Source organism: Sminthopsis crassicaudata, chromosome X, assembly GCF_048593235.1.
Source record: "Sminthopsis crassicaudata isolate SCR6 chromosome X, ASM4859323v1, whole genome shotgun sequence".
In the NCBI taxonomy this organism is placed as follows: Eukaryota; Metazoa; Chordata; class Mammalia; order Dasyuromorphia; family Dasyuridae; genus Sminthopsis; species Sminthopsis crassicaudata.
In genome coordinates, this window is record NC_133623.1 from 60,552,427 (window position 1) to 60,574,394 (window position 21,968).

The window sequence follows — 21,968 nt, forward strand, 5'->3', positions numbered from 1 at the left end:
CCGGGAGCAGAGGCCCACTTTCCGTGTCCTAGAAGCTCCGGGCCCGCTCCTCTCCTCTCTCCTTCAGTCCGTCCCCTGGGACCCCCGAAGTGTTTCCAGATGGTTTTGCTTTTAACCTCGGGAAGGCCCTAGGAAGCTGGGAAAGGGCAGGGGTTGTGATTCCCATTTCCCAGATAAGGGAAGCAAGGTTTAGTGGTGAGGCCGGTGAGGCAGATGCCGAGGAGGCCTTCCTTCCCTCTGACCCAGAAGAGAGTGCCTTTCCTTTTTGGGGAGCAGAGGCTGGGGAGGCGGGCTTCTGGCAGTGGCCAGGGGAAGGAAAGGCAGGGCAAGCCGTCCTCCCCATCAGCCTGCCGGGATACTAGGGCACAGCTTGGGGGTTGGGGGTGAAACTTCCCCCCTTCCCCTTCCCCCTTGGAAACCCCAGCCCTAACCCAAGGGAAGTTTCTCTCTGCAGTCTAAACAAATTCTTGGGACTCCCTGGCCAAGTGAGCGTCATTTAGGAGATCAGAGGCTGGGGAGTGTGCCCCCATCCCCCCAGGAGCATGAGCACTCCCACAATCCAACCGGGCCGATCTGCCCCCCCCCTCAAGATGGGCCTTTTCAGGAAGAAAGGAGCCAGAAGACGAGGAGGCCCGCTTGTCATCGGAGATCAGAGGTGTCCCTTGGGTGTCACAGAGGGGGGAAGCATTGGCTTTAAGTGTGATCTTGGGTAAGACCCTTTCCCTCACTGGGCCTCAGTTTCCCCCTCCTGTCAAATCAAGGGATCCCTTCCAGATCTACGTCTAGGGGCCTAGGGGAGACTCCGGCCTGGTCACTTCTCTTCCCTGGGCCTCGGTTTCCGCCTCTCTAGAATGAAGGGGTCTTTGGAGCCTCTTCCAGCTCCAGAGCCATGATCCTGCAAATGCACGTGACATCCCCTGCGTGGGTGAGCCGTTCTGCGGCGCGGAGCACCTCCTCGGGCCTCCTCATCCTGCGCAAGCGATGGCTGGGCTCTGCTGTCATTCCTTCAGTCCCCCTCATGCTACAGCCCCCCGGGCGCCCCTCCCGCCCCGTGCCAGGGGTGAGGGACTCGGGCCGCAGCCCACCGAGGACGTCACTTGTTTTCAGCACGTTGGTTAGTTCAGCTGAACTGGTTATTTCCATCCCTTTTTATTCCTACGTACAAGGGGGGCGGCAGGGCAGGGAGGGACACTGGGAAATATGGGGGAGATTTTTTTTAAAAAGATCAATAAAGATGTGAAATCGGCGCCGTTTTGCCCTCCCTCCCTCGCCGAGGTGGGGGCCTCTGGGTGTGGCGCGCGCTCTCCAGTTTTCCATAAATTTGCTTGGGAGCGGCGGTGGCCGGATCTAGCTCGCCTCTCCTCCCCGGTAGCTGAGGGGGCCCTCGCCCGCCGGGCCCGGCCCCTCCCCCTTTCCTGCAGAGACCTCTTTCCCCCGCGTCCCTTTTTCCCTCGCGTCGCCCGCCCTGTGTCCCTGCGCGCTTCTTGGTGCCCCTTGCTTCGCAGCCACATGGCGGCCCCTGGAGATCGCGGCGGGGGAGAAGCGGGCGGCTTTTCGCAGCGGCCACCGACCTCACCTCCACCTTTCCCAACGGATCTCCATTTCCCCTCGTACCCCTGCTAGAACGCTGCGCCACTCCCCCTAGAACGCTGCGTTACTCCCGCTAGAACGCTGCGTTACTCCCGCTAGAACGCTGCGTTACTCCCGCTAGAATGCTGCGCCACTCCCCCTAGAACGCTGCGCCACTCCCGCTAGAACGCTGCGTTACTCCCGCTAGAACGATGCGCTACTCCCGCTAGAATAAAGCGACACTCCTGTTAGAATAAAGCGTCACTCCTGCTACAATAACGTGTTGCATAAGTTTCCTGACTACAGTGGGGAACTAGTAGAGCAGAAAAAGACCAGCAAAGGAGGGAGGTTCTACGAGGGGCTCTGCCACTGTTTTGAGGGATTGGGGCGTCACCGCCCTTCTCTGGGCCTCAGTTTCCCTGGGTGTAAAATGGAGACCCCAGTTCCTTTCCTCCCGAGGGGCTGCTGGGAAGCGAAAACGAGAGAAGGCTTCTGTTCTGCATCTGCACCTGAAGCTGCCTCCTTTCTCGTTCTCACACCCAAGACTCGGACAGGTCTCAATCGCCTGTTCCTATGCCAGAGAAGTGAGGAAGTGACTGGCTTAGGGTCACACGGTCCCCAGGCTAGAACTAGAAGGCCTTGCAGAGGCCATCTCCTCCAAGCTAGCTTTCAATTTCAGTTCGACGGAGGAGGAAACTGAGGTGCAGAATGGGAGGAAGCAAACGGGGGAGGGGGGGTTCGAATGTACCCCGACAACGGCCGCCTTTCTCTGCGGCAGTCTTTGGAGGATCGGGTCTCTCGGAGACCCGCCCCGCGGCCCTGGGCCCCGTCGTGATTAATCCCCTAGATGGCTTTTCGGACTCCCCTGCCAGCTCCCTTGTGACTTCCCGGGGGCAATGCGGAGAACACTGCAAAGCCCGAGTGTGTGTGTGTGAGTGTGTGTGAGTGTGTGAGTGTGTGCTCGAGGCTGGGTGTGTGCCCCTGGCCCCCCCCAAATCCAACTTTGAATCAGGCGCTTTCTCGGCACCCCCTTTTTTCATTGCGACACCCCAATAGAACCAAGCCCCCCACTTTTCTAACCAGAACGCAGCTGGAAATGGGTGCAATCTAGAAGTAGGGAGGGGGAGAGACGGGACTGGGGCCGGGAGGGGTGTAGGGATGTAGGGATGGGGAGGGGAGAGGGAGGTGCTGGCGGCGGGGGGGGTGGGGGGGAGGTTGCGCAAGCGCAGACCGCCAGCCAGCCAGCCAATGCCGCGGGCGCCCTGGGAATAGAGAGGGCTAGGCGGCGGCGGCGGCGGCTGCGACTAGGTGGCAGCTCCCAGCGAGCGCTCTCTCCTAGCGGGGCTCCGGAAGGGAGCGAAGGGCCGACGCCACGGCCGCGGCGGAGCAGCCCGAGGTTCCCGAGCCCGGGAACTGGGGCGGAGGGCGCTGCAGCGCCGCGCCTCTCACCATGCACCAGTCCCTGACTCAGCAGCGCTCCAGCGAGATCTCGCTGGCCGATTCCATGGGTAAGTAAGTGGAGGCGCCGCGCCGCCCCGGCCCGGGCAGGTTGGGACGGAGCGCCCGCGGCGCCCAAGCCCCGCGGAGGGTGACAGTGGGGGAAGCAGCCCGGGGAGCCCCCCCCTCCCCCCTCCCCCCGTCCCCCGCCGCTGCCTCTGCCGCGCGGCGCTCGGTGCGGCGCGCTCGGTGCGGAGCGCGGAGGAGCGCTCGGGGCGCGCTCGGGGCGGTGAGCTCCGGGCGCGGGGCGGGCTGGCGGGGAGGGGGCCGGCCCGAGCCCCGGGGAGCCGAGATGCGCAACGCGGGCGGGAGGGGGAGATGGACATGGATGATGTGCGCGTGTGTCCGCGCGCGGCTTCGGCGCGTCGGGCTCTGGATGTGGGTGTGTCTGGGTGTCTGGCGAAGTCTGGGACGGTGTGTGTCTGGCGGGTGCCACTTCGGAGATGCTTGTTGCTTGTTGCGCCGCGGCCCCGGATCTTGGTGTGTCTGTGTGGGCGGATCGCCCCCCCCCCGGGGGTCCGAGTGTCGGGGGTCCGTGGGAACGGCTGCGTGGCTCTTCTGCGCCCTGGCCTGAGCAGCCACTTCATAAAGATCTGTTGATGGATTGTTGCGCGTGTGTGGCTGGGTGTGTGTGTGTGCGTGCGCGCAGTGGCTGGCGCTGTAATAACCGCCTAATAAATGCTGATTGACTGACTGGCCCGTGTCTGTGTGCGTGCATATGGATGCATATGAGTGTCTGGCTGCGGATGCCCAGGCGGGAGGCCTGGGGGGGGTCCAGCCTCCTCTGGATCCAGGCCGACCCCGCAGCTCGCTCCCTGGGTGGTCTCCAAGAGATGCCCAAGGCCTCATCAATTTTCTCAGCTTGCCACTAATAATATTCACGGATTGCACCTCACCCCTAATGCAAAGGGCTTGCAGAGCCCCTCCCCTCAATAGCACAGGGCTGCAGGGCTGGGCTTTGGCAGCAGCCAGTGGCTGGGGGGGGGGGGGGGGGAGAAGGACCTGCCTCTGCGGTTTCCCTGGGGCCCAAATATGGGGGAATCCACCGAAGGGTGAGCCAGCGGCTCTGCAGGGCCAAGGTGCGTCAGCAAGACCCCCAGCCTCCTCCTTCCGCCATTATCCAAACGGCTCGAGAGCCGGCCCCTTTCACACTGAGAGGGTCCCCCTCCTTCCAGGCTGCCTAGCTCAAGTCGCCCATGCCCCATTTTTGTCAGAATTTGGGGGGGCTCCTTCAAAGCAACAATTGTGGGGGGGGGAGGAGACTGAGGCTGCCTTCTGTTAGTGAGAGAGGCCGGCCCTCGTCATTGGGCAATTCCACCAGCTCCATGTCTTCCCCCTTCTCCAGGCTGCACATTTCCTTCTGGGTCCAATAAAGTAGGATTTAAAGATTTACAATAATAAGGCTGCTGAACCCGGTTCCCTGAGGTAGTCAGACATGAGTTGCCTTTTTTGTCTTTTTTTTTTTTTTTTCCTAAACACTTCTCAGACTGCGGAATCCCATGGGCTTGAATGATGGCCTCCAATTATTGGTGACAGAAGCCTGGAATGAGACATTTCAGGCTTGGGAGGGGTGCGCTCGGGTTTGGACTTCCTTGTCTGAAAAGGGAAGGAGACGGGGGTTCCTTCCTAAAAGGCCCCAGAAAGCAGCAGTAGAGAGATTGCTGCTTCAAATGGGGTCAGCCCAGGAGTGCTGGGGTTTGGGGCTGTGTCTATTCAGCCAGGTGGGGCCTGGGTCTAATGAGGTCAAGTTCTGATCCCAACAGGGAACCCCTAGAGAAAGGGCCTAATAGGGAGCAGAAGTGGCTCTCGTCATCTTCAGATCATAGGATCGGAGCTAAGAGGCACCTGCATAATCATCGACTCCAAGCAGATGCCTCATTTTACAGGTAAAGAAACTGAGGCTCAAGGAGGGAAATTGACTTCCCCAAGGTCCCACATAGGATCCTAGGTCTAGAGCTGGAAGGGACCACATTGACCGGACTGAGGATGGGGAGGGGAAGGGGCTTGTCCAAGATCACACACACTAGGAGATAGACCTAGCCTGACAAGGGCCTGCAGATGTCTTCTACTGCAGCCCCCCCCAATTTTGCAGAGGAAGAAATAGGCTCAGATTGGGGGAAGGGACTTGGCCAAGATCACACACACTAGGAGATAGATCTAGACTGACAAGGGCCTGCAGATGTCTTCTACTGCAGCCCCCCCAATTTTGCAGAGGAAGAAATAGGCTCAGATTGGGGGAAGGGACTTGGCCAAAATCACACACACTAGGAGATAGATCTAGACTGACAAGGGCCTGCAGATGCTCTCTACTGCAGCCCCCCCCCCAATTTTGCAGAGGAAGAAATAGGCTCAGATTGGGGGAAGGGACTTGGCCAAAATCACACACACTAGGAGATAGATCTAGACTGACAAGGGCCTGCAGATGCTCTCTACTGCAGCCCCCCCCCAATTTTGCAGAGGAAGAAATAAGCTCAGATTGGGGGAAGGGACTTGGCCAAGATCACACATACTAGGAGATAGACCTAGCCTAACAAGGGCCTGTAGATGTCTTCTACTGCAGCCCCCCCAATTTTGCAGAGGAAGAAATAGGCTCATATTGGGGGAAGGGATTTGGCCAAGATCACACACACTAAGAGATAGACCTAGACTGACAAGGGCCTGTAGATGTCTTCTACTGCAGCCCCCCCAATTTTGCAGAGGAAGAAATAGGCTCAGATTGGGGGAAGGGACTTAGCCAAGATCACACACACACTAGAGGATAGATCTAGACTGACAAGGGCCTGCAGATGCTCTCTACTGCAGCCCCCCCAATTTTGCAGAGGAAGAAATAGGCTCAGATTGGGGGAAGGGACTTAGCCAAGATCACACACACACTAGAGGATAGATCTAGACTGACAAGGGCCTGCAGATGCTCTCTACTGCAGCCCCCCCCCCCAATTTTGCAGAGGAAGAAATAGGCTCAGATTGGGGGAAGGGACTTGGCCAAGGTTACAGATATCAGGAGCATAGATCTAGGCTGACAAAGGCCTGCAGATGTCCTCTAGTGCAGTTCTCCCCCCCCCCCCCAATTTTGCAGAGGAGGAAACAGGCTCAGATTTGGAGAAGGCACTTGGTCAAGGCCACACATACAGTAGTCGCATATATTTTGGGGCAATCTATCTGACTTCATGTGACAGATGAGGAAACTGAGAGCAGAAGAGGATATCTGGTTTACCTGAGGTCACAGTGCCGGTAAATGGCACTGAATGTAAATTGATGGGCAAGTTTGATCCTAGGTCCTCTGGTGCCAAGCCAACACTCTTTGCATGATAGCCTTCTGCTTTGGAGTAAACATGTTCTGAAGCCAGTGGGGCTGGGGGTGAGGGGACGGGCAGGGTGCCTTTGTCTCACAGGCACAGACTGTCCCTGTCACCTTGATCCGTCAAGCCTGCAAAGGACAAGAAGAGACTGGCACACTCCAATGGATTCTGATCATGCTCTAAGGTCAAGTAAGGGTCGCACTTAGCTTAACTGCAGACTCCTTGAGGCGGAAGGCAAAATAAAGGGGGAACTTGGGGGGAACGGGTTGGGGGAGAGTGCCAGGAGACTAGTACAAGAACACGTATGAGGTTGAGGGTATGGGAAACCTGGACCTGAACAAGCTTCTCCAAGATCCACCTTAGTGTAGCACAGGAGGGGATCTTGGGACTGACCTTTGGCTCTTCTCCACTCTGGCCATCTGTGGATGGGGGCACTGGGCAATCCCTGAGTTCAGCCCGAGCCCTAGACCGTGCAGGCAAGGGAGTCTCCTCGGAGTTCCCTGGCTCGGCTCCCACCCAGCCCAAGCCTGAATCAGCTCCTGGGCTACTTAGGAGCAGCTTGTGCTGAACTCAGCTCTGGCGTAGCCTCCTTTGCTCCCCTGGAGGGCGGTTAGTGTTTCAGTCTCTAGTCTCAGCAGTTCCGAGGGGATTCCCTGGACATGAAGGAAACCAGCTCGGCCAAAAACCGAACCAAAACTCTGGTGGGGGAGGAGGAGGGGACGGCCCTCGGAAACAAGGACTTTACTAGTCCGGCTACTCTCCTCCAGGGTCATTAAACGGGGGCAGCTAGAGACCTGGCCACAGACACTGCTCCTGACACTCACGGACTGTGTGACCCTGAGTAATCTGAAGCAATCTCTCTGATCCTTAAAATGGGGGAAATTCACAAATGGGGTCTGTTCACAAAATTCTGAAATTCCCTGCCAACCTTCGGATGGTGGCTGTTAGGAACCCTGAGCTCCTAGCCTGGGTGTGTCCGAGGCTGCCTCTTGGCAGAGTGACCATTGCCCAGGTGGCATTCAGTGCCCTTCTTTCCCCTTGCCCTTCTGGCAGATCTTTAAAAAAAAAAAAACATTTTATTTTAATTATTTTTTATTAAAAGTGTTTTATCTTTAGAACACATTCTACTTTAACATGTTTAACACGTACGGGACCGCCTGCCATCTACGGGAGGGGATGGGGGAAAGGAGGGGAAAAGTTGAAACAGGTTTTTGCAAAGGTCAGTGTTGAAAGATTACCCGTGTATATGTTTTGTCAATAAAAAACTATTAAAAAAGAGCATAGGCACGGGTAAATTTTCAACACTGACCTTTGCAAAACCTTCTGTTCCAATTTCCCCCCCATCCTCTCCCCTAGACGGCAAGTAATCCAATATACAATTGAGAAAAATCAGATTGAAAAGGAAAAAAAGGAGAAAGAAAACAAAATGCTCGGCAAATGGTTGGTCATCCGGGGGGTCAGGGCCCCTTCCGTAGCACCCTAATCCCAGCTGTCTCCCTGGCCTGGTCCTTTCTCTATTCCTAAGAAGGCTCACTTCCTTGGGAGGCCGTGGGATAGTACTGAGGAGACCTAGACTTGAGTCATTGGACAGAGGGGGAAATGGAGGTTGGGAGAAGGATGACAGGGTCTCGTCCAAACAAGCTGGTTGCGGAACTGGAGATCGGAGTCACATCACCCAATTGCTGTCACATGGTGAAAAGTAATTTGAGAGCAGTATATGAATACATTCGGTCCTTATCTCTTGGTGTTTGGGGCTGCCCGGAAGCCAGAAAACTCTTCTGTTCTTAGGGATGATTAATAAATAAAGTATCATCACAGTATGTAATCTGAGGGGTCACGGAGCAAAAGGATGAGCCTGGTGGAATGGGTCAATCAGGGAAGGCTCCTTGGAAGAGGTGAGTTTTGAAGGAAAAGGAAGGACACAAATTCCGAGTAAGTACATATTCCATGTCAGATGAGTGGCAAGACATCTAGGTGGGGACAGATGAATTGTCTTTGGGGCTAGGCATGGGGTGAGATGGGAGGAGGAGACAGCAAGTAGGTGGGCTTCTCTGGGAGCCATGGGGGGATCTGGTGATCAGAGACAGAGAAAAAAAGAGAGATTTTCAAAAGGAGAGAGAGAGAGAGAGAGAGAGAGAGAGAGAGAGAGAGAGAGAGAGAGAGAGAGAGAGAGAGAGAGAGAGAGAGAGAGAGAGAGAGAGAGAGAGAGAGAGAAAGAAAGCGCGCAGGTGGAGGAGGCTCTTTTGGGGCTCCTGGCAACCAGGTACAGAGTGTTTCCTCAGGTCCCTCCTAGGAATACCACGTGAGGCTGCCTAGCAGCGCTCAACAACTACAACCTGAGTTGGACCCCAATGAGGGGGATACAGCCTGAGGCACCCAAAGGAACTCGGTTCACATCAAACTCTGTTCCAAATGTAGGTTGATCTCCCTCCTGGAGGAGGAGGTGAAAGGGCTCAAAGAGTTCCCCCTCCCAAGGAGGAAGGAAGCCTTCCCACAGGAAATAATCAAACCTTTCATGGTCAGAGATTTGAGGGAGAGGGGGAATCGTTACCCTTGTGACTAGGGAATAAAGAGAGAAAAAAAGGAGAGGGAAGGAAAAATTCTCCATGGAGAGAGCTTCAAAACAGAAGCTTTTAGGTGAGAGGTCTTCCAGTAAAAGTCAGAGGATAAAGATAAATAGGAATAGCTGATGATTTCTTGCTAAGGAGGACAGGAACAGTTATTTGTTGACCTGATCACAAGAACAGAGAGGTCTGTCCTCTTCCTGGGGTATCCATCCAAGACACAACAGAAATCATCCAATTTTATGTGAGTTGGGTATAAAAATGACACTTCCATAAGGAAATCAAAAAGTTGATTATGAAGTGTTAGGGAAAAAACCAAAGACCAGATGGGCACTGTTTGCACTTTCCTTACTGTTAACCATTTGAAGGGAAAGGCTACAGGAGAGAAAAATAAATTTAGGAAGTGAACATCTGGCTAAGGAGATAGTATCTTAGAACTGGAGTTGGATCTCTGGACCGGAGCTTATTGACATAAGCACACTCAGTTCCTGAGCAGAGGTGGACTCTACTGAACAGAAGCTGGTCAGAATGTATTTTCACAGGTACTTTACAAAGCTAAGAAGAAAAAAAAAGGATTTCAACTGAAAAGGATGGGGAAAGGAAAAGGCTATTGATGCATATCCCCAAAGAATAGCAGCTTAGACTCATGGGAGTTCACAAGACAAAATGCAAGGAAGGAGTCAGTAGGAAAACCCTTAGCCCAGATGTCTATGCATAAAAGCCCAAAGCTTAGACAACAAACAAGAGTTCTCACTCAAGGAGGTAAACCAGACTTCATAAATATCATTGGACCATGATTCTGGATGTATCTATTTTATTAAAATATATGTATCTATTTTATTTAAAAGTGTATAAAAGGGGGCAACTAGGTGGCGCACCAGCTCTGAAGTCAGGACGACCTGAGTTCAAATTTGGTCTCAGACACTTAGCACTTCCTAGCTGTGTGACCCTGGGCAAGTCACTTAACCCCAACTGCTTAGCAAAAAAGAAAAAAAGTGTATAAAAACTATATAAAAAATCATAGAGGTAAAAAGGGGAAGGGTGAGATACCATTGCAGAATAAATAGGTATATTTTTATGAGGATTCTCCTTTGAACTATAGGGGGAATCATGTGTGGCAGGAGAAGGTTTGGGTTAAGTTCAAAGGAGAGTGAAAACAGAGATGATGCTGTCTTTGGGGTATATTAGAGACCACCAGGAAAGAGAGAAGAAATAGATGAGATATTTGGAAAATATCAAAGAGTTCACACTCCCGAGGAAGAAGGAAGCCTTCCTACGGGAAATAATCAAGCCTTCTGAAGCAGATCAGGAGTCTGACACAGAATCATGATATAATAGTGATGGGGGAAGGGGAGAAGGAGGGAATCATTTTCAATGATCTAGATAGATCTCAGCTGGAGCTCTTTGCTAAAAGGTGAGTAGCGATAACTTCTTGCCATCCTTCAATAGGGAAAATTCAATTCTGAATCTGATTTTCATTAAACAAGGGAGGTTCCTTTGGGTAGAAATGAGGGTGGTCATTCCCTCCTAGCAAGATTGTGACCGAGAAGGGGAGGAGAGCCGGGCAGGGTCTAGAATGTACCTGAGATTAAGGAGAGGTAGAGTTTAGAAGAAAGGTAGCTAGATTCCCATGGAGTGAAAAGCTGGAGGGGGGGGAGTCAGCCAAGGAGGATGGGGGATACCCAATGATGAAATTCTGCAACTACAAAGTGAAACAGTTTCAGTGAGGAGGAAACATGGGGTTTCTCTGGAGAAACCAGTGTGGATACATAGGGAATTCATCAGCTAGCTTCGATTTTTAAAAAGAAATGGGCCAAAAAATGCCAGCAAAATCAGTTAACAGGAGATAGCTGGTGAGGGGAGCCAAGGAGCATAATGAGGGGTCTTTTTTTAAAGTTATATGAGGAGAAAAAGGAGGACTGAATAAGGGCTCAGCCCCTTGCTCGGGGAGGATGGGAAGATGATAACGAGAGAGAAGGCAGAGCTGTTCAATTGTGATTTTGTTTCTGATTTTTCTGGCAAGGAGAACAACTTTTACCCCGAAAGGGAAAGGACAAAAATGACTAGCAATGAGTTAATACTAAGGTAAGTGAGGGGAGAATAAGAGAGCTGGGAACTTCGCTTGATGAATCCAAGACACCTGGCCCAGATGAACCACATCCTCAGGTACCGAGAGAAGAATTGGGTGAGATGGCCGAGCCCCTGCCAGGGATATTTGAGAGATTCTGGAAAATGTTAAAGGTACCACAAACCTGGAGATGGACAAATGTCCCACTTTCTAAGTAAGTGGAGATGACCATAGGCTAGTGAGCTTGACTTTGGTTTCTGGGAAAATTCTGGAAGGAACCATGAAAGGAGGAGGAGGAAAGAGAAATGGTAGTTAGAGAGCTAGAATGGCCTCCTAGAGACTAGCCTCATCTCTTTTTTTATTTCTTATTAGTGGATGATTGCTCTGCTATTGTTGTTCAGTCCTGTCCTTTTTTATCATTTTGATCAATGACTTGAACGCGGACAGAGATGCTTAGATTTTTAGAGATCTTAGCTGGGGGGAGGAGCTAACACACTGGATGACAGTCTAAATTCAAGAGGATCTTACTAGGCTCAAGTGCTGGGTCAAATGTAATAAAAAATAAAATTCAGTAGGGATAAATGTAAAGTCTTAAACTTGGGTGCAAAAAGTTAACTTCCCAAGTATGAGATATGGGAACCATATTTAGAGAGCATTTATTCTGAGAAAGAGCTGAGGTTAACTAGCTTGGTATAAGGGGCCTTGAACCTAGGCCACATGAGAATCAAGAAGGAACTAGGGATGGTTTGGGAGGGCACACTGAGAGCAGAGCAGAGGGTGTTCAGCCTTAGAGGGAGAATGAGCTGCAGTGGGTGAAAGATGCAAAGGGGCCAGATGAGGGTTATCCCAAAATGGAATGAGCTACTTTAAGAGGTGGTGGGGTTGCCCCTCCTTGGAGTTCTTCGGGCAAAGGATAAATAACCACTTGGTTCATTCTTCAATCCCAAGCCCATTTGAGATTTTCTTGGCAAAGATACTAGAGTGGTTTTCCATTTCCTTTTCTATGTCTATTTGGCAGATAAGGAAACCGAGGCAAACAGGGTGAAGTGACTTGCCCAGGGACACAAAGCTAGAAAGTGCCCGAAGTCAGATTTGAACTGCGGTCTTCCTGACTCCATGGGAATTTACATGGAAGGAAACTGAGACCCAGGGTCACCCACAGGATCTAATAACTACAACTGGAATCACCTTAAAAGACCCCTGAGAACAGCCCTCTCATTTTACAGTGGGGAAAATGAGGCCCAGCAAAGGAAAGGCCTATGTCCAAAGTTCTACAGAAGCAGGATTTGAATCCAAGTCCTCTGACTTCGAATCCATCACTATTTCTATAACAATTTAAATTTAGAAATTACTTCTTTTCACAATTGTCCTGTGTGGTAGGTAGCATAAAATGTTATTAACCCTGTTTTACAGATAGAGAAACTGAGACCCCAAATGGGAAAAATCACATAGCTAGTTTGTGGTAGTACATAGATATCCAGATAGTTTCACTCAAAATCTCATATCCTGCACTAGATTTTGTGTCTCCCAAATCAGTCCATTTAGTGTATTTCTTCATTTGACAAAAGCTCACTTCTCCCATGTGCCCCCATTCATTTCTACAAGGTGACTTGTACAGGAGGGACCAGTGGGGGTGCAGGGGAGAGACTGAGGGAATTTTCCCCAGTGAAGAGCGGAAGCCCTCATGGGTCTAGAAGGTCATTCCATAAGTTTCTCAAGTGCCTGACCTCCTCCTTACACACACACACACACACACACACACACACACACACACACACACACACACACAAAGGAAAGACAAAATTGCTTCTCAAGGACCACTATGTGGTTTGCTGACTCACATTTCTGACAGGACTCCTATGCGTGAATTATAGTTATTTTCAAAGGAGATCAAAGCAAGTCAACAGTGACTGTGGCCTTGTTTTAGCCACAATGGGCCAGGGAGAAAGCAAATGTACTTTGCTCCCTAAAGAGCTTATATTCCTAGCCCAGGTGTCAGGATATCTTGAGGAGCTGAAATGTATAGTGGAAAGGTCACTGGCTCTGGAAGTTGAAGGACCAGGTTCAAATTCCACTCGTGATGATCACCACTTTTGTGAACTTGGACAAATCACTTCCCTTCAGTGGGCCTCAGTTTCCCTCTCTGTAAGATGAAGGTATTGGACTAGACGGTCCCTGAGATTCCTTTCAGCTTGAAATTTGTAATAAAGCTTTTTTATTTTCAAAACATATGCATGGATAATTTTTCAACATTGACCCTTGCCTAGCCTTGTGTTTCAGATTTTTCTCCTCCTTCCCCTCACCCCCGCCTCAGATGGCAAGCAATCCAATATATGTTATACACATTGAAATATGTTTAATCCAATGTGTATAAACATATTTATACAATTCTATTGCTGCACAAGAGAAATCAGATTTTTAAAAAAGAGAGTAAATGAGTAAGAAAACAAAATGCAAGTGAACAACAACAAAAAGAGTGAGAATGTTATGTTGTGGTCCACATTCAGTTCCCACAGGCCTCTCTCTAGGTGTACATGGCTCTCTTCATTGCAAGATCATTTGAATCATCTCAGTGTTGGGGTCACATCCATCAGAATTGATCGTCCTATAATATTGATGTTGTCATGTACAATGATCTCCTGGTTCTGCTCATTTCACTCAGCATCGGTTTATGTAAGTCTCTCCAAGCTTCTGTGAAATCATCCTTCTGATAGTTTCTTATAGAACAATATTATTCCATCACATTCATATACCATAACTTATTCAGCCATTCTCCAGCTGATGAGCATCCACTCAGTCTTTAGTTTCTTCCCACTACAAAAAGGGCTGCCACAGACATTTTTGCACATGTGGGTCCCTTTCCTTTCTTTAAAATCTCTTTGGGATATAGGCCCAATAGAAACACTGCTTGGAGGGTATGCAAAGTTTGATAACTTTTGGAACATAGGTCCTAATAGCTCTCTAGATTGGCTGGATCCATTCACAACTCCACCAACAATATATTAGTGTCCATTTTCCCATATCCCCTCCAATATTCATGCTTATCTTTTCCTGTCATCTTAGCCAATCTGACAGGTTTGTAGTGGTATCTCTTTCTCTGATCAAAAGTGATTTGGAACACTTTCATGAGTGGAAAAACTTTCAATGTCTTCATCTGACAATTATCTGTTCATTTCCTTTGACCATTTATCAATTGGAGAATGGCTTGATTTCTTATAAATTAGAAGTCAGTTCTCTATAAATTTTGGAAATGAGGCCCTTATCAGAACCTTTGACTGTAAAAATGTTTTTTCAGTTTATTGCTTCCCTTCTAATCTTGTCTGCATTAGTTTTGTTTGTACAAAAACTTTTTAACATAATATAATCAAAATTATCTATTTTGTGTTCGATAATCATCTCTAGTTCTTTTTTGGTCATAAATTCCTTCCTCTTCCACACATCTGAAAGATAAACTATCCTATATTCTTCTAATTTGTTTATAATATCTTTATGTCTAGATCATGAACCCATTTCAACCTTATCTTGGTGTATGGTGTTAGGTATGGGTAAATGCCTAGTTTTTGCCATATTAGTTTCCAATTTTCCCATCAGTTTTTGTCAAATAGTGAGGTATTATCACAAAAGCTGGGGTCTTTGGGCTTGTCAAACGCTAATTTGCTATAGTTACTATTTTATCCTGTGATCCTAACCTATTCTACTGATCAACTATTCTATTTCTTAGCCAAATGACCACTGTTTTTTAATATAGTTTTAGATCTGGCACAGCTAGACAATCATCATTAGCATTTTTTCATTAATTCCCTTGAAATTCTTGACCTTTTGTTTTTTCCAGATAAACTTTATTACTGGTTTTTTTTCTAGATCTGTAAAATAATTTTTGGGGAGTTTGATTGGTATGGCACTAAATAAGTAAAATAATTTAGGTAGTATGGTTATTTTTATATTCACTCAGCCTACCCATGAGTACTTGATATTTTTCCAACTGATTAGATCTGACTTTATTTGTGTGGAAAGTGTTTTGTAGTTGTGTTTATATACATCCTGACTTTCTTTTGGTAGATAGGGTCAAATATTTTATACTATTGACAGTTATTTTGAATGGAATTTCTTTTTGTATCTCTTGCTGCTGGACTTTGTTGGTAATATATAAAAATGCTGATGATTTATGTGGATTTATTTTGTATCCTGCAACTCTGCTAAAATTCTAAATTGTTTATAGTAGTTTTTTTTTAAGTTGATTCTCTAGGGCTCTCTAAGAATACCATTATATCATCTGCAAAGTGTGATAACTTAGTTTCCTCATTACCTACTTCAATTCCTTTAATCTCTTTTTCTTCTCTTATTACCAAAACCAGCATTTCTAATACAATATTAAATAGTAATGGTGATAGTGGGCAGCTTTGTTTCACTCCTGATCTTATTGGGAATGGTTCTAGTTTGTCCCCATTACATATGATGTTTGCTGATGGTTTTAAACAGATGCTACTGATCTTTTAAGGAAAAGTCCATTTATCCCTATACTCTATGGTGTTTTAATAGGAATGGGTTTTGGATTTTATCAAATGCTTTTTTTGCATCTATTGAAATAATTATATAATTTTTGTTAGTTTGGTTATTGATATAGTTGATTATGCTGAAAGATTTCAAATTTGATATTTGAGGGTTTTTAATTTGTTTTTTCTAGCTTTATTAGTTATAAGCCCAATTCATTGGTCTTTTCTTTCTCTATTTTATGCAAGTAAGCATCTAGAGATATAAAATTTCCCTTTATAACTGCTTTGGCTGCATGCCACAAATTTTGGTATGTTGTCTCACTATTGTCATTCTCTTGAATGAAGTTGTTGATTGTGTCTATGCTTTTCATCCATTCGTTCTTTAGGATTAGATTATTTAATTTCCAATAACTTTTGGTCTATTTTCTCTTGGCCTTATATAGCATGTGATTTTTTTTTTTATTGAATCATGATCTGAAGAATGCATTTACTATTTCTGCCTTTTTGCATTTGATTTTGAGGGTTTTATGCCCTAACACATGGTCAATTTTTGTATAAGTTCCATGAACCACTGAGAAAAAAGTGTACTCCTTTGTGTCTCCATTCAATTTTCTCCAAAGATCTATCATATCTTACTTTTCTAACATTTTGTTTACCTCCTTAACTTCTTTCTTATTTATTTTGTGGTTCGATTTATCTAGTTTTGAGAGAGCAAAGTTGAGATTCCCCACCAGTATAGTTTTGCTGTCTACTTCTTCCATCTCTCTTAACTTCTTCTTTAGGAATTTGGATACTATACCACTTGGGGCATATATGTTTAGTATTGCTATTGCTTCATTATCTATGGTACCCTTTAGTAAAATATAGTTTCCTTATCTCTTTTCATTAGACCTATATTTGTTTTTATTTGATCTGAGATCAGGATTGCAATCCCTGCTTTTTTTTTTTCTTCACCTGAAGCATAATAGATTCTGCTTCAGCCCTTTACCTTCACTGTATCACTTTGCTTTAAATTTGTTTTTTATAAGCAACATATTGTAGGATTCTGGTTTTTAATCCTTTCTATCCGATTCCATTTTATGGGAGAGTTCATCCCATTCCCATTACCAATTAAAATAACTAATTCTGTATTTCCTGCCATCTTATTTACCCTAAGTTAGGCTTTTCTCTTTCCTTTCCCCCTTCCCTCCTCCTTAGTATTTTGCTTTTGATGTCCACCTTCCTCAGTCTTTCCCCTTTATAGCCCCTCTTTTTTTTTACATCTTTCTCCTAATACTTGTTTTCCTTCCTATTTGTCTTTCCCTTTCTTTTCCCCCTTTCCCTCCCACTAGCTTATAAGGTGAGACTAGTTTCTCTGTGAAACCAGTTATGTCTGATATTCTCTCTTTGAGCCAAATCTGAGAGTAAGATTCACACAATGCTTATCCCCATCTCTTCTTTCCTTCAGTTATGATAGGTTTTCTTTGCCTCTTCGTGAGATGTAATTTCCCTTATTTTACCTCTTTTTTTCTTTTTTTTTTTTTTAGTGTGGTTCCCTTTGCACCTCTAGTTTCTTTTTCATATTATCACCATAAAATCAAATTATACCTACATTCTCTAACTATATCCATAACAGAAATATAGTTCTCAATAGTTTTTTCCTTTTTACTTTTTTATGCTTCTCATGAATTCTGTGTTTGGAGATCAAATTTTTTGTTCAATTCTGGTCTTTTCATTAGAAATAGGTAAAATTCACCTATATCATTCAATATCCATCTTCTTCCCTGAAAGATTATGCTCATTTTAGCTGGATAGCTTATTCTTAGCTGTAATTCAAATTCCTTTGCCTTTCAGAATATCAGATTCCAGGCCCTTCTATCCTTTAAGGTAGAGGCTGCTAGGTCCCGGATAATCCTAATTGTGGCTCCTCGGTATTTAAATTGTTTCTTTCAGGTTGCTTGCAATATCCATTTCTTGGTGTGATAATTCTGAAATTTAGCTACAATATTCCTTGGGGTTTTAATTTTGGGGTCTCTTTCAGGAGGTGATTGGTAAATTCTTTCAATAGTTATTTTACCTTCTGATTCTAAAATATCAGGGCAGTTTTCTTTTATGATTTCCTGTAAGATAATGTATAGGTTCTTTTTTCATCATGGCTTCCAGGAAGTCCAATAATCCTTAGATTGTCTCTCCTAGATCTATTTTCCATGTCAGTTGTTATTCCTAGAAGATATTTAATCTTTTCTTCTATTTTTCATTTTTTTTTTGTTTTTGTTTGATTCTTGAAGTCTTATTGAGTCATTCAATTCCATTTGTTCAATTCTAATTTTTAGTGTATTATTTTCTGAAGTTATCTTTTTTAGCTGATTTTATAATTGGGCAATTGACTTTTTTATTGATTGCATTCTTTTTCCATTTCACAAATTTTATTTTCCAGTGAAATGGTGTCTTTTTCATATCTCTTTTATAGGGCATTATATGCTTTTTCCATTCCTTCTTTTAATGATCTCATTTGATTTCCCCATTTTTCTTCTAACTCTCTTTTATGATCCTTTATGCAATCTTCCAATAAAGCCTTGTGAAATTGGGACCAGCTCATATCTCCCTTTGGGACTTTATCTGGAGTAGCTTTGCTTTTAGGAACCTCAGGATTCGAGGTCTGTTCTTCTCTCTCTCCATAAAAGTTGTCTATGAGATTTGTCAGAAGAGACCAATATGGATGCATAGGGAACTCACCAGCCAATTTTTAGATTATTTTTTAAAGAATGTTCTTTTATTTTTTAATTACATGTAAAAACAATTTTAACATTCATTTTTTGTGATGTTTTTGAGTTCCAAATTCCCTCCTTCCCTTCCTCTCCTCCCCTTTTCTTGAGAAAGTAGGCACTTTGTTATAGATTATATATGTGCAATCACACAAAGCACATTTCCATGTTAGCCATGTTCCAAAAGGAAAGACCAAAAAAGAAAAAGAAATAAAGAAAAAATTAAAAATATGTATTGATCTGCATTCAGAGTCCTTCCATTAGATGGATAGCATTTTACGTCATGGGTATTTTGGAATTATCTTAGATTGCTGAGAATAGCTAAGTCACTTAAAATTGATCATCATATAATATTGCTATTACTGTATATAATGCTTTCCTGGTTTTGCTCACTTCACTTTGTATCAGTTCATATAAGGCTTCTCAGGTGTTCCTGAAACCATTCTGCTCATCTTTTCTTATAGCATAATACTCTTCGTCATTCCCCAAATGATGGGGATCTCCTTATAATTTCCAACTTTTTGCCGCCACAAAAAGACTGTTATAAATATTTTTCTATATAAGTCTTTTTCCTTTTTCTCTGTTCTTTTTGGGATTTAGACCTAGTGGTGGTATTGCTAGATCAGAGGGTTTGCCCAGTTGGGCAAAGTTCCAAATTGCTCTCCAGAATGTTTGCATCAGTTCACAACTCTACCAACAATTCATTAGTGTTCCATTTTGCTTACATCCTTCCAACATCTGTCATGTTCCTTTTCTGTCATATTAGCCAATCTGATAGGTGTGAGGTGCTACTCAGAATTGTTTTCATTTGCATTTTTCTAATCCATAGTGATTTAGAACATTTTTTCATGTCTTTTCATCTGAAAACTGCCATCGACTGTTTATCAACTGGGGAACCAATTTAGATTTTTAAAAAGAAATTTCCAGAAAATAAATCTAAGAATGTGTATTGTGACCTTGTAAAAATAGTGTCAAATGCTAAAGTTCAGAATGAGCTGAGGTAAAGGAGAGATGCTGAGGACAGTGAAAATTGTTTTTTTCACTCTTTAAAGAGAAAAGAGAGACTCAAAGGGCCAAGACCTCTGCTTGGGGTGACTGACATGATTATAACTGACAACAAAGAGGTGACAGAGCCGCTCAATTATTTTGTCTGCTTTGTCTGTCAAATAGAGCATCTGCTTTGGAGAAGACAGCACAAATGTCTAGTATATATCCAAGATCAGGCCCCTGGCTTCCCTTGGAAGCATTTTAGTTACTTGATCAGATGAATTCCGTCCTCAGACCATCTACCATCAGTAATATTTGAAAATCAGGGGGAGCAAGGTACCACAAGTCTGAAGGGAGTAAATAACCAATTTTTCAAGAAGTGAGAGAACAGTCAACAAACTAGACCAGTGAGCCTAACTCCTATTCCTGGGAAAATTCTAGAACAGATCATTAAAAGTTTGGTTAATGGTCATCTAGAAAAGGAAGTTTGGCTTTATCAAAAATAGGTTCTGCCAATTGTTCTGTAAGAAATGACCAGCAAGATGAATACAGAGAGGTCTGGAGAGACTTACATGAAATGAGAGTGAAATGAGCAGGACCAGGAGATCATTGTACATGGCAACAATAAGACTATACGATGATCAATTCTGATGGACATGGCTCTTTTCCACAATGAGAGGATCCAAATCACTTGCAATTGATCTGTAATGAACAGAACCAGCTACACCCAGAGAAAGAACACTGGGAAATGAGTGTGAACCACAACATTGCATTTGCACTCTTTCTGTTATTGTCTGCTTGCATTTTTGTTATTCTTCCCAGGTTATTTTTGCATTCTTTCTAAATCCGATTTTTCTTCTGTAGCAAGACAACTGTATAAATATGTACACGTATATTGTATTTAACATATACTTTAACTCATGTAACATGTATGGGACTACCTGCCATCTAGGGGAGGAGGTGGGGAGAAGGAGGGAAAAAGTTGGAACAGAAGTTTGTGCAAGGGTCAATGTTGAAAAATTACCCAGGCATGTTTTGTAAATAAAAAGCTATAATAATAAAAAAGAAAAGGTTCTGCCAGACTAACCTCATTTTCTTTGTTGACAGGATTACTAAAATAGTAGGGGAGGAGCATGTTGTGGATGTGGTTGACTTTGATTTTAGCAAAGCTTTTCATCAAGTTTTTTAGTCTACTGGTCAAAAAGGATTTATTAAGCACTTGAAATATGGCTAAGTCTTAGACCTAGCAACTTAGGGAAGGTAGGTATTATTATTATCCCCATTTTACAAAAGAGGAAACTGAGGTATACAGAGGTTGTGTGACTTGCCCAGGGTCACACAACAAGTAAGTATTTGAACTCAAGTCTTTCTGATTCTAGGTTATTCCCTCCATTGTGCCACCTAGCAGCAGTACATAGTATGAATGGAAGGCAATCTCAGGGAAGGAAGCAGTAAAGGAGAAGAGGAAAAGTATTTCAGGCATGGAGGCAAGCAGTAGAAAGGCACTATACTAGAGTAGTGAAGAATAGCAAAGAAGCCAATGGGGATGGATCATAGAGTGTGGGGAGGGGGTCAAGTGTAAGAAGACTAGAAAGGTCTGAAGGAGCAGGAAAGGAATTTAAAACCAGTAAGAAGATTTTTTTTTTACAAAATTATCTCAGAGGTAATAGGGAGCCATGGACATTTTTTGAGGAAGAGAAGGATCTGCAGTTTATGAAAATCACTTTGGCAGCTCAATGGAGGATGGACTGGAGTAGGGAGATGAGGAGGCAGGCAGATCCTGCAACAAACTGTTGCAGTAGCCTGGGTGAGAAGGCCCGGGCCAAGGTTGTTGTACTGTCAGGGAAGAGGAGGAAGTATATAGGAGAGATGTTTTGAAGGTAGAATGATAAGACTTGATAACACAGCAAGTATATAGGGTGAATGAGAACAAAGAATCCAAGATGATACCAAAGTTGCAAGCCCTGGTGACTGGGAGGATGCTGGTACCTTGAGATGAAAATCTCCAGAAAAAAAAAAAGGAAGAGGAAAGTTTGAAAGAAGGGAAGGTTAGGGACCCAGATAGTTCATTTTTGGGGCACGAGTTTGAGATCAAGATGTCCAAAAGGCATTTGGTGCATAGTCGGGAGAAAGGATAGTGCTGAATATGGAGAACTGAGAATCATCTATGTAAACATGATTATGGAACTTATGGGAGCTGATGAGATCACAGAGACAGAAACAGAGAGGGGTGTGTGTGTGTGTGTGTGTGTGTGTGTGTGTGTGTGTGTGTGTGTGTGGAGAGAGAGAGACAGAGACAGAGACAGAGACACCAACCCTAGGACATAGCTTAGAGCATGCCCAGTTAGTGGAAGTGACTTGGTTGAAGGAGATTGAAAAGGAGCAGTCAGATAGCTAGAAGGAGAACCAGGAGAAAGTGGCGTCCCCCAAAAAAAACCTAGAGAGGAGAGAGTATCCTGGGGTGAGAGTGATTGGTTTTGTTACAGGCTGTCGCCAGGTCAAAGGATTAGTCTTGAGGGAAGACTGTTGGATCTCTCTCTCTCTCTCTCTCTCTCTCTCTCTCTCTCTCTCTCTCTCTCAATCTCTCTCTCTCTCTCAATCTCTCTCTCATCTCTTTATCTCCTCTCCCTCTCCCTCTCTCCCCCCCCCTTTTATTTTCTCTGTTTCCCTTGTATATGCCATTGTATCTGTGCTGTATAACTTAAATACAGAATAAATACTTAAGTTTGGGTATAAAAATCCAGTTT

At 45.4% G+C, this 21,968-nt stretch overlaps 1 protein-coding gene across 2 annotated transcripts in view; it reads left to right on the plus strand.

The window, feature by feature from the left end:
- The first annotated feature begins 2,837 nt into the window (after nucleotides 1-2,837).
- The window catches only part of TMEM255A (transmembrane protein 255A), a 95,128-nt gene continuing 75,997 nt past the window's right edge, over nucleotides 2,838-21,968 (plus strand). The window contains exon 1 of one of the 2 annotated variants that reach the window (XM_074278083.1): nucleotides 2,838-3,077. In XM_074278083.1, the coding sequence (XP_074134184.1) occupies nucleotides 3,020-3,077 (58 nt within the window). In that variant the 5' untranslated portion in view covers nucleotides 2,838-3,019. The remainder of the gene's footprint in view (nucleotides 3,078-21,968) is intronic. The other variant, XM_074278082.1, reaches the window with a different exon arrangement.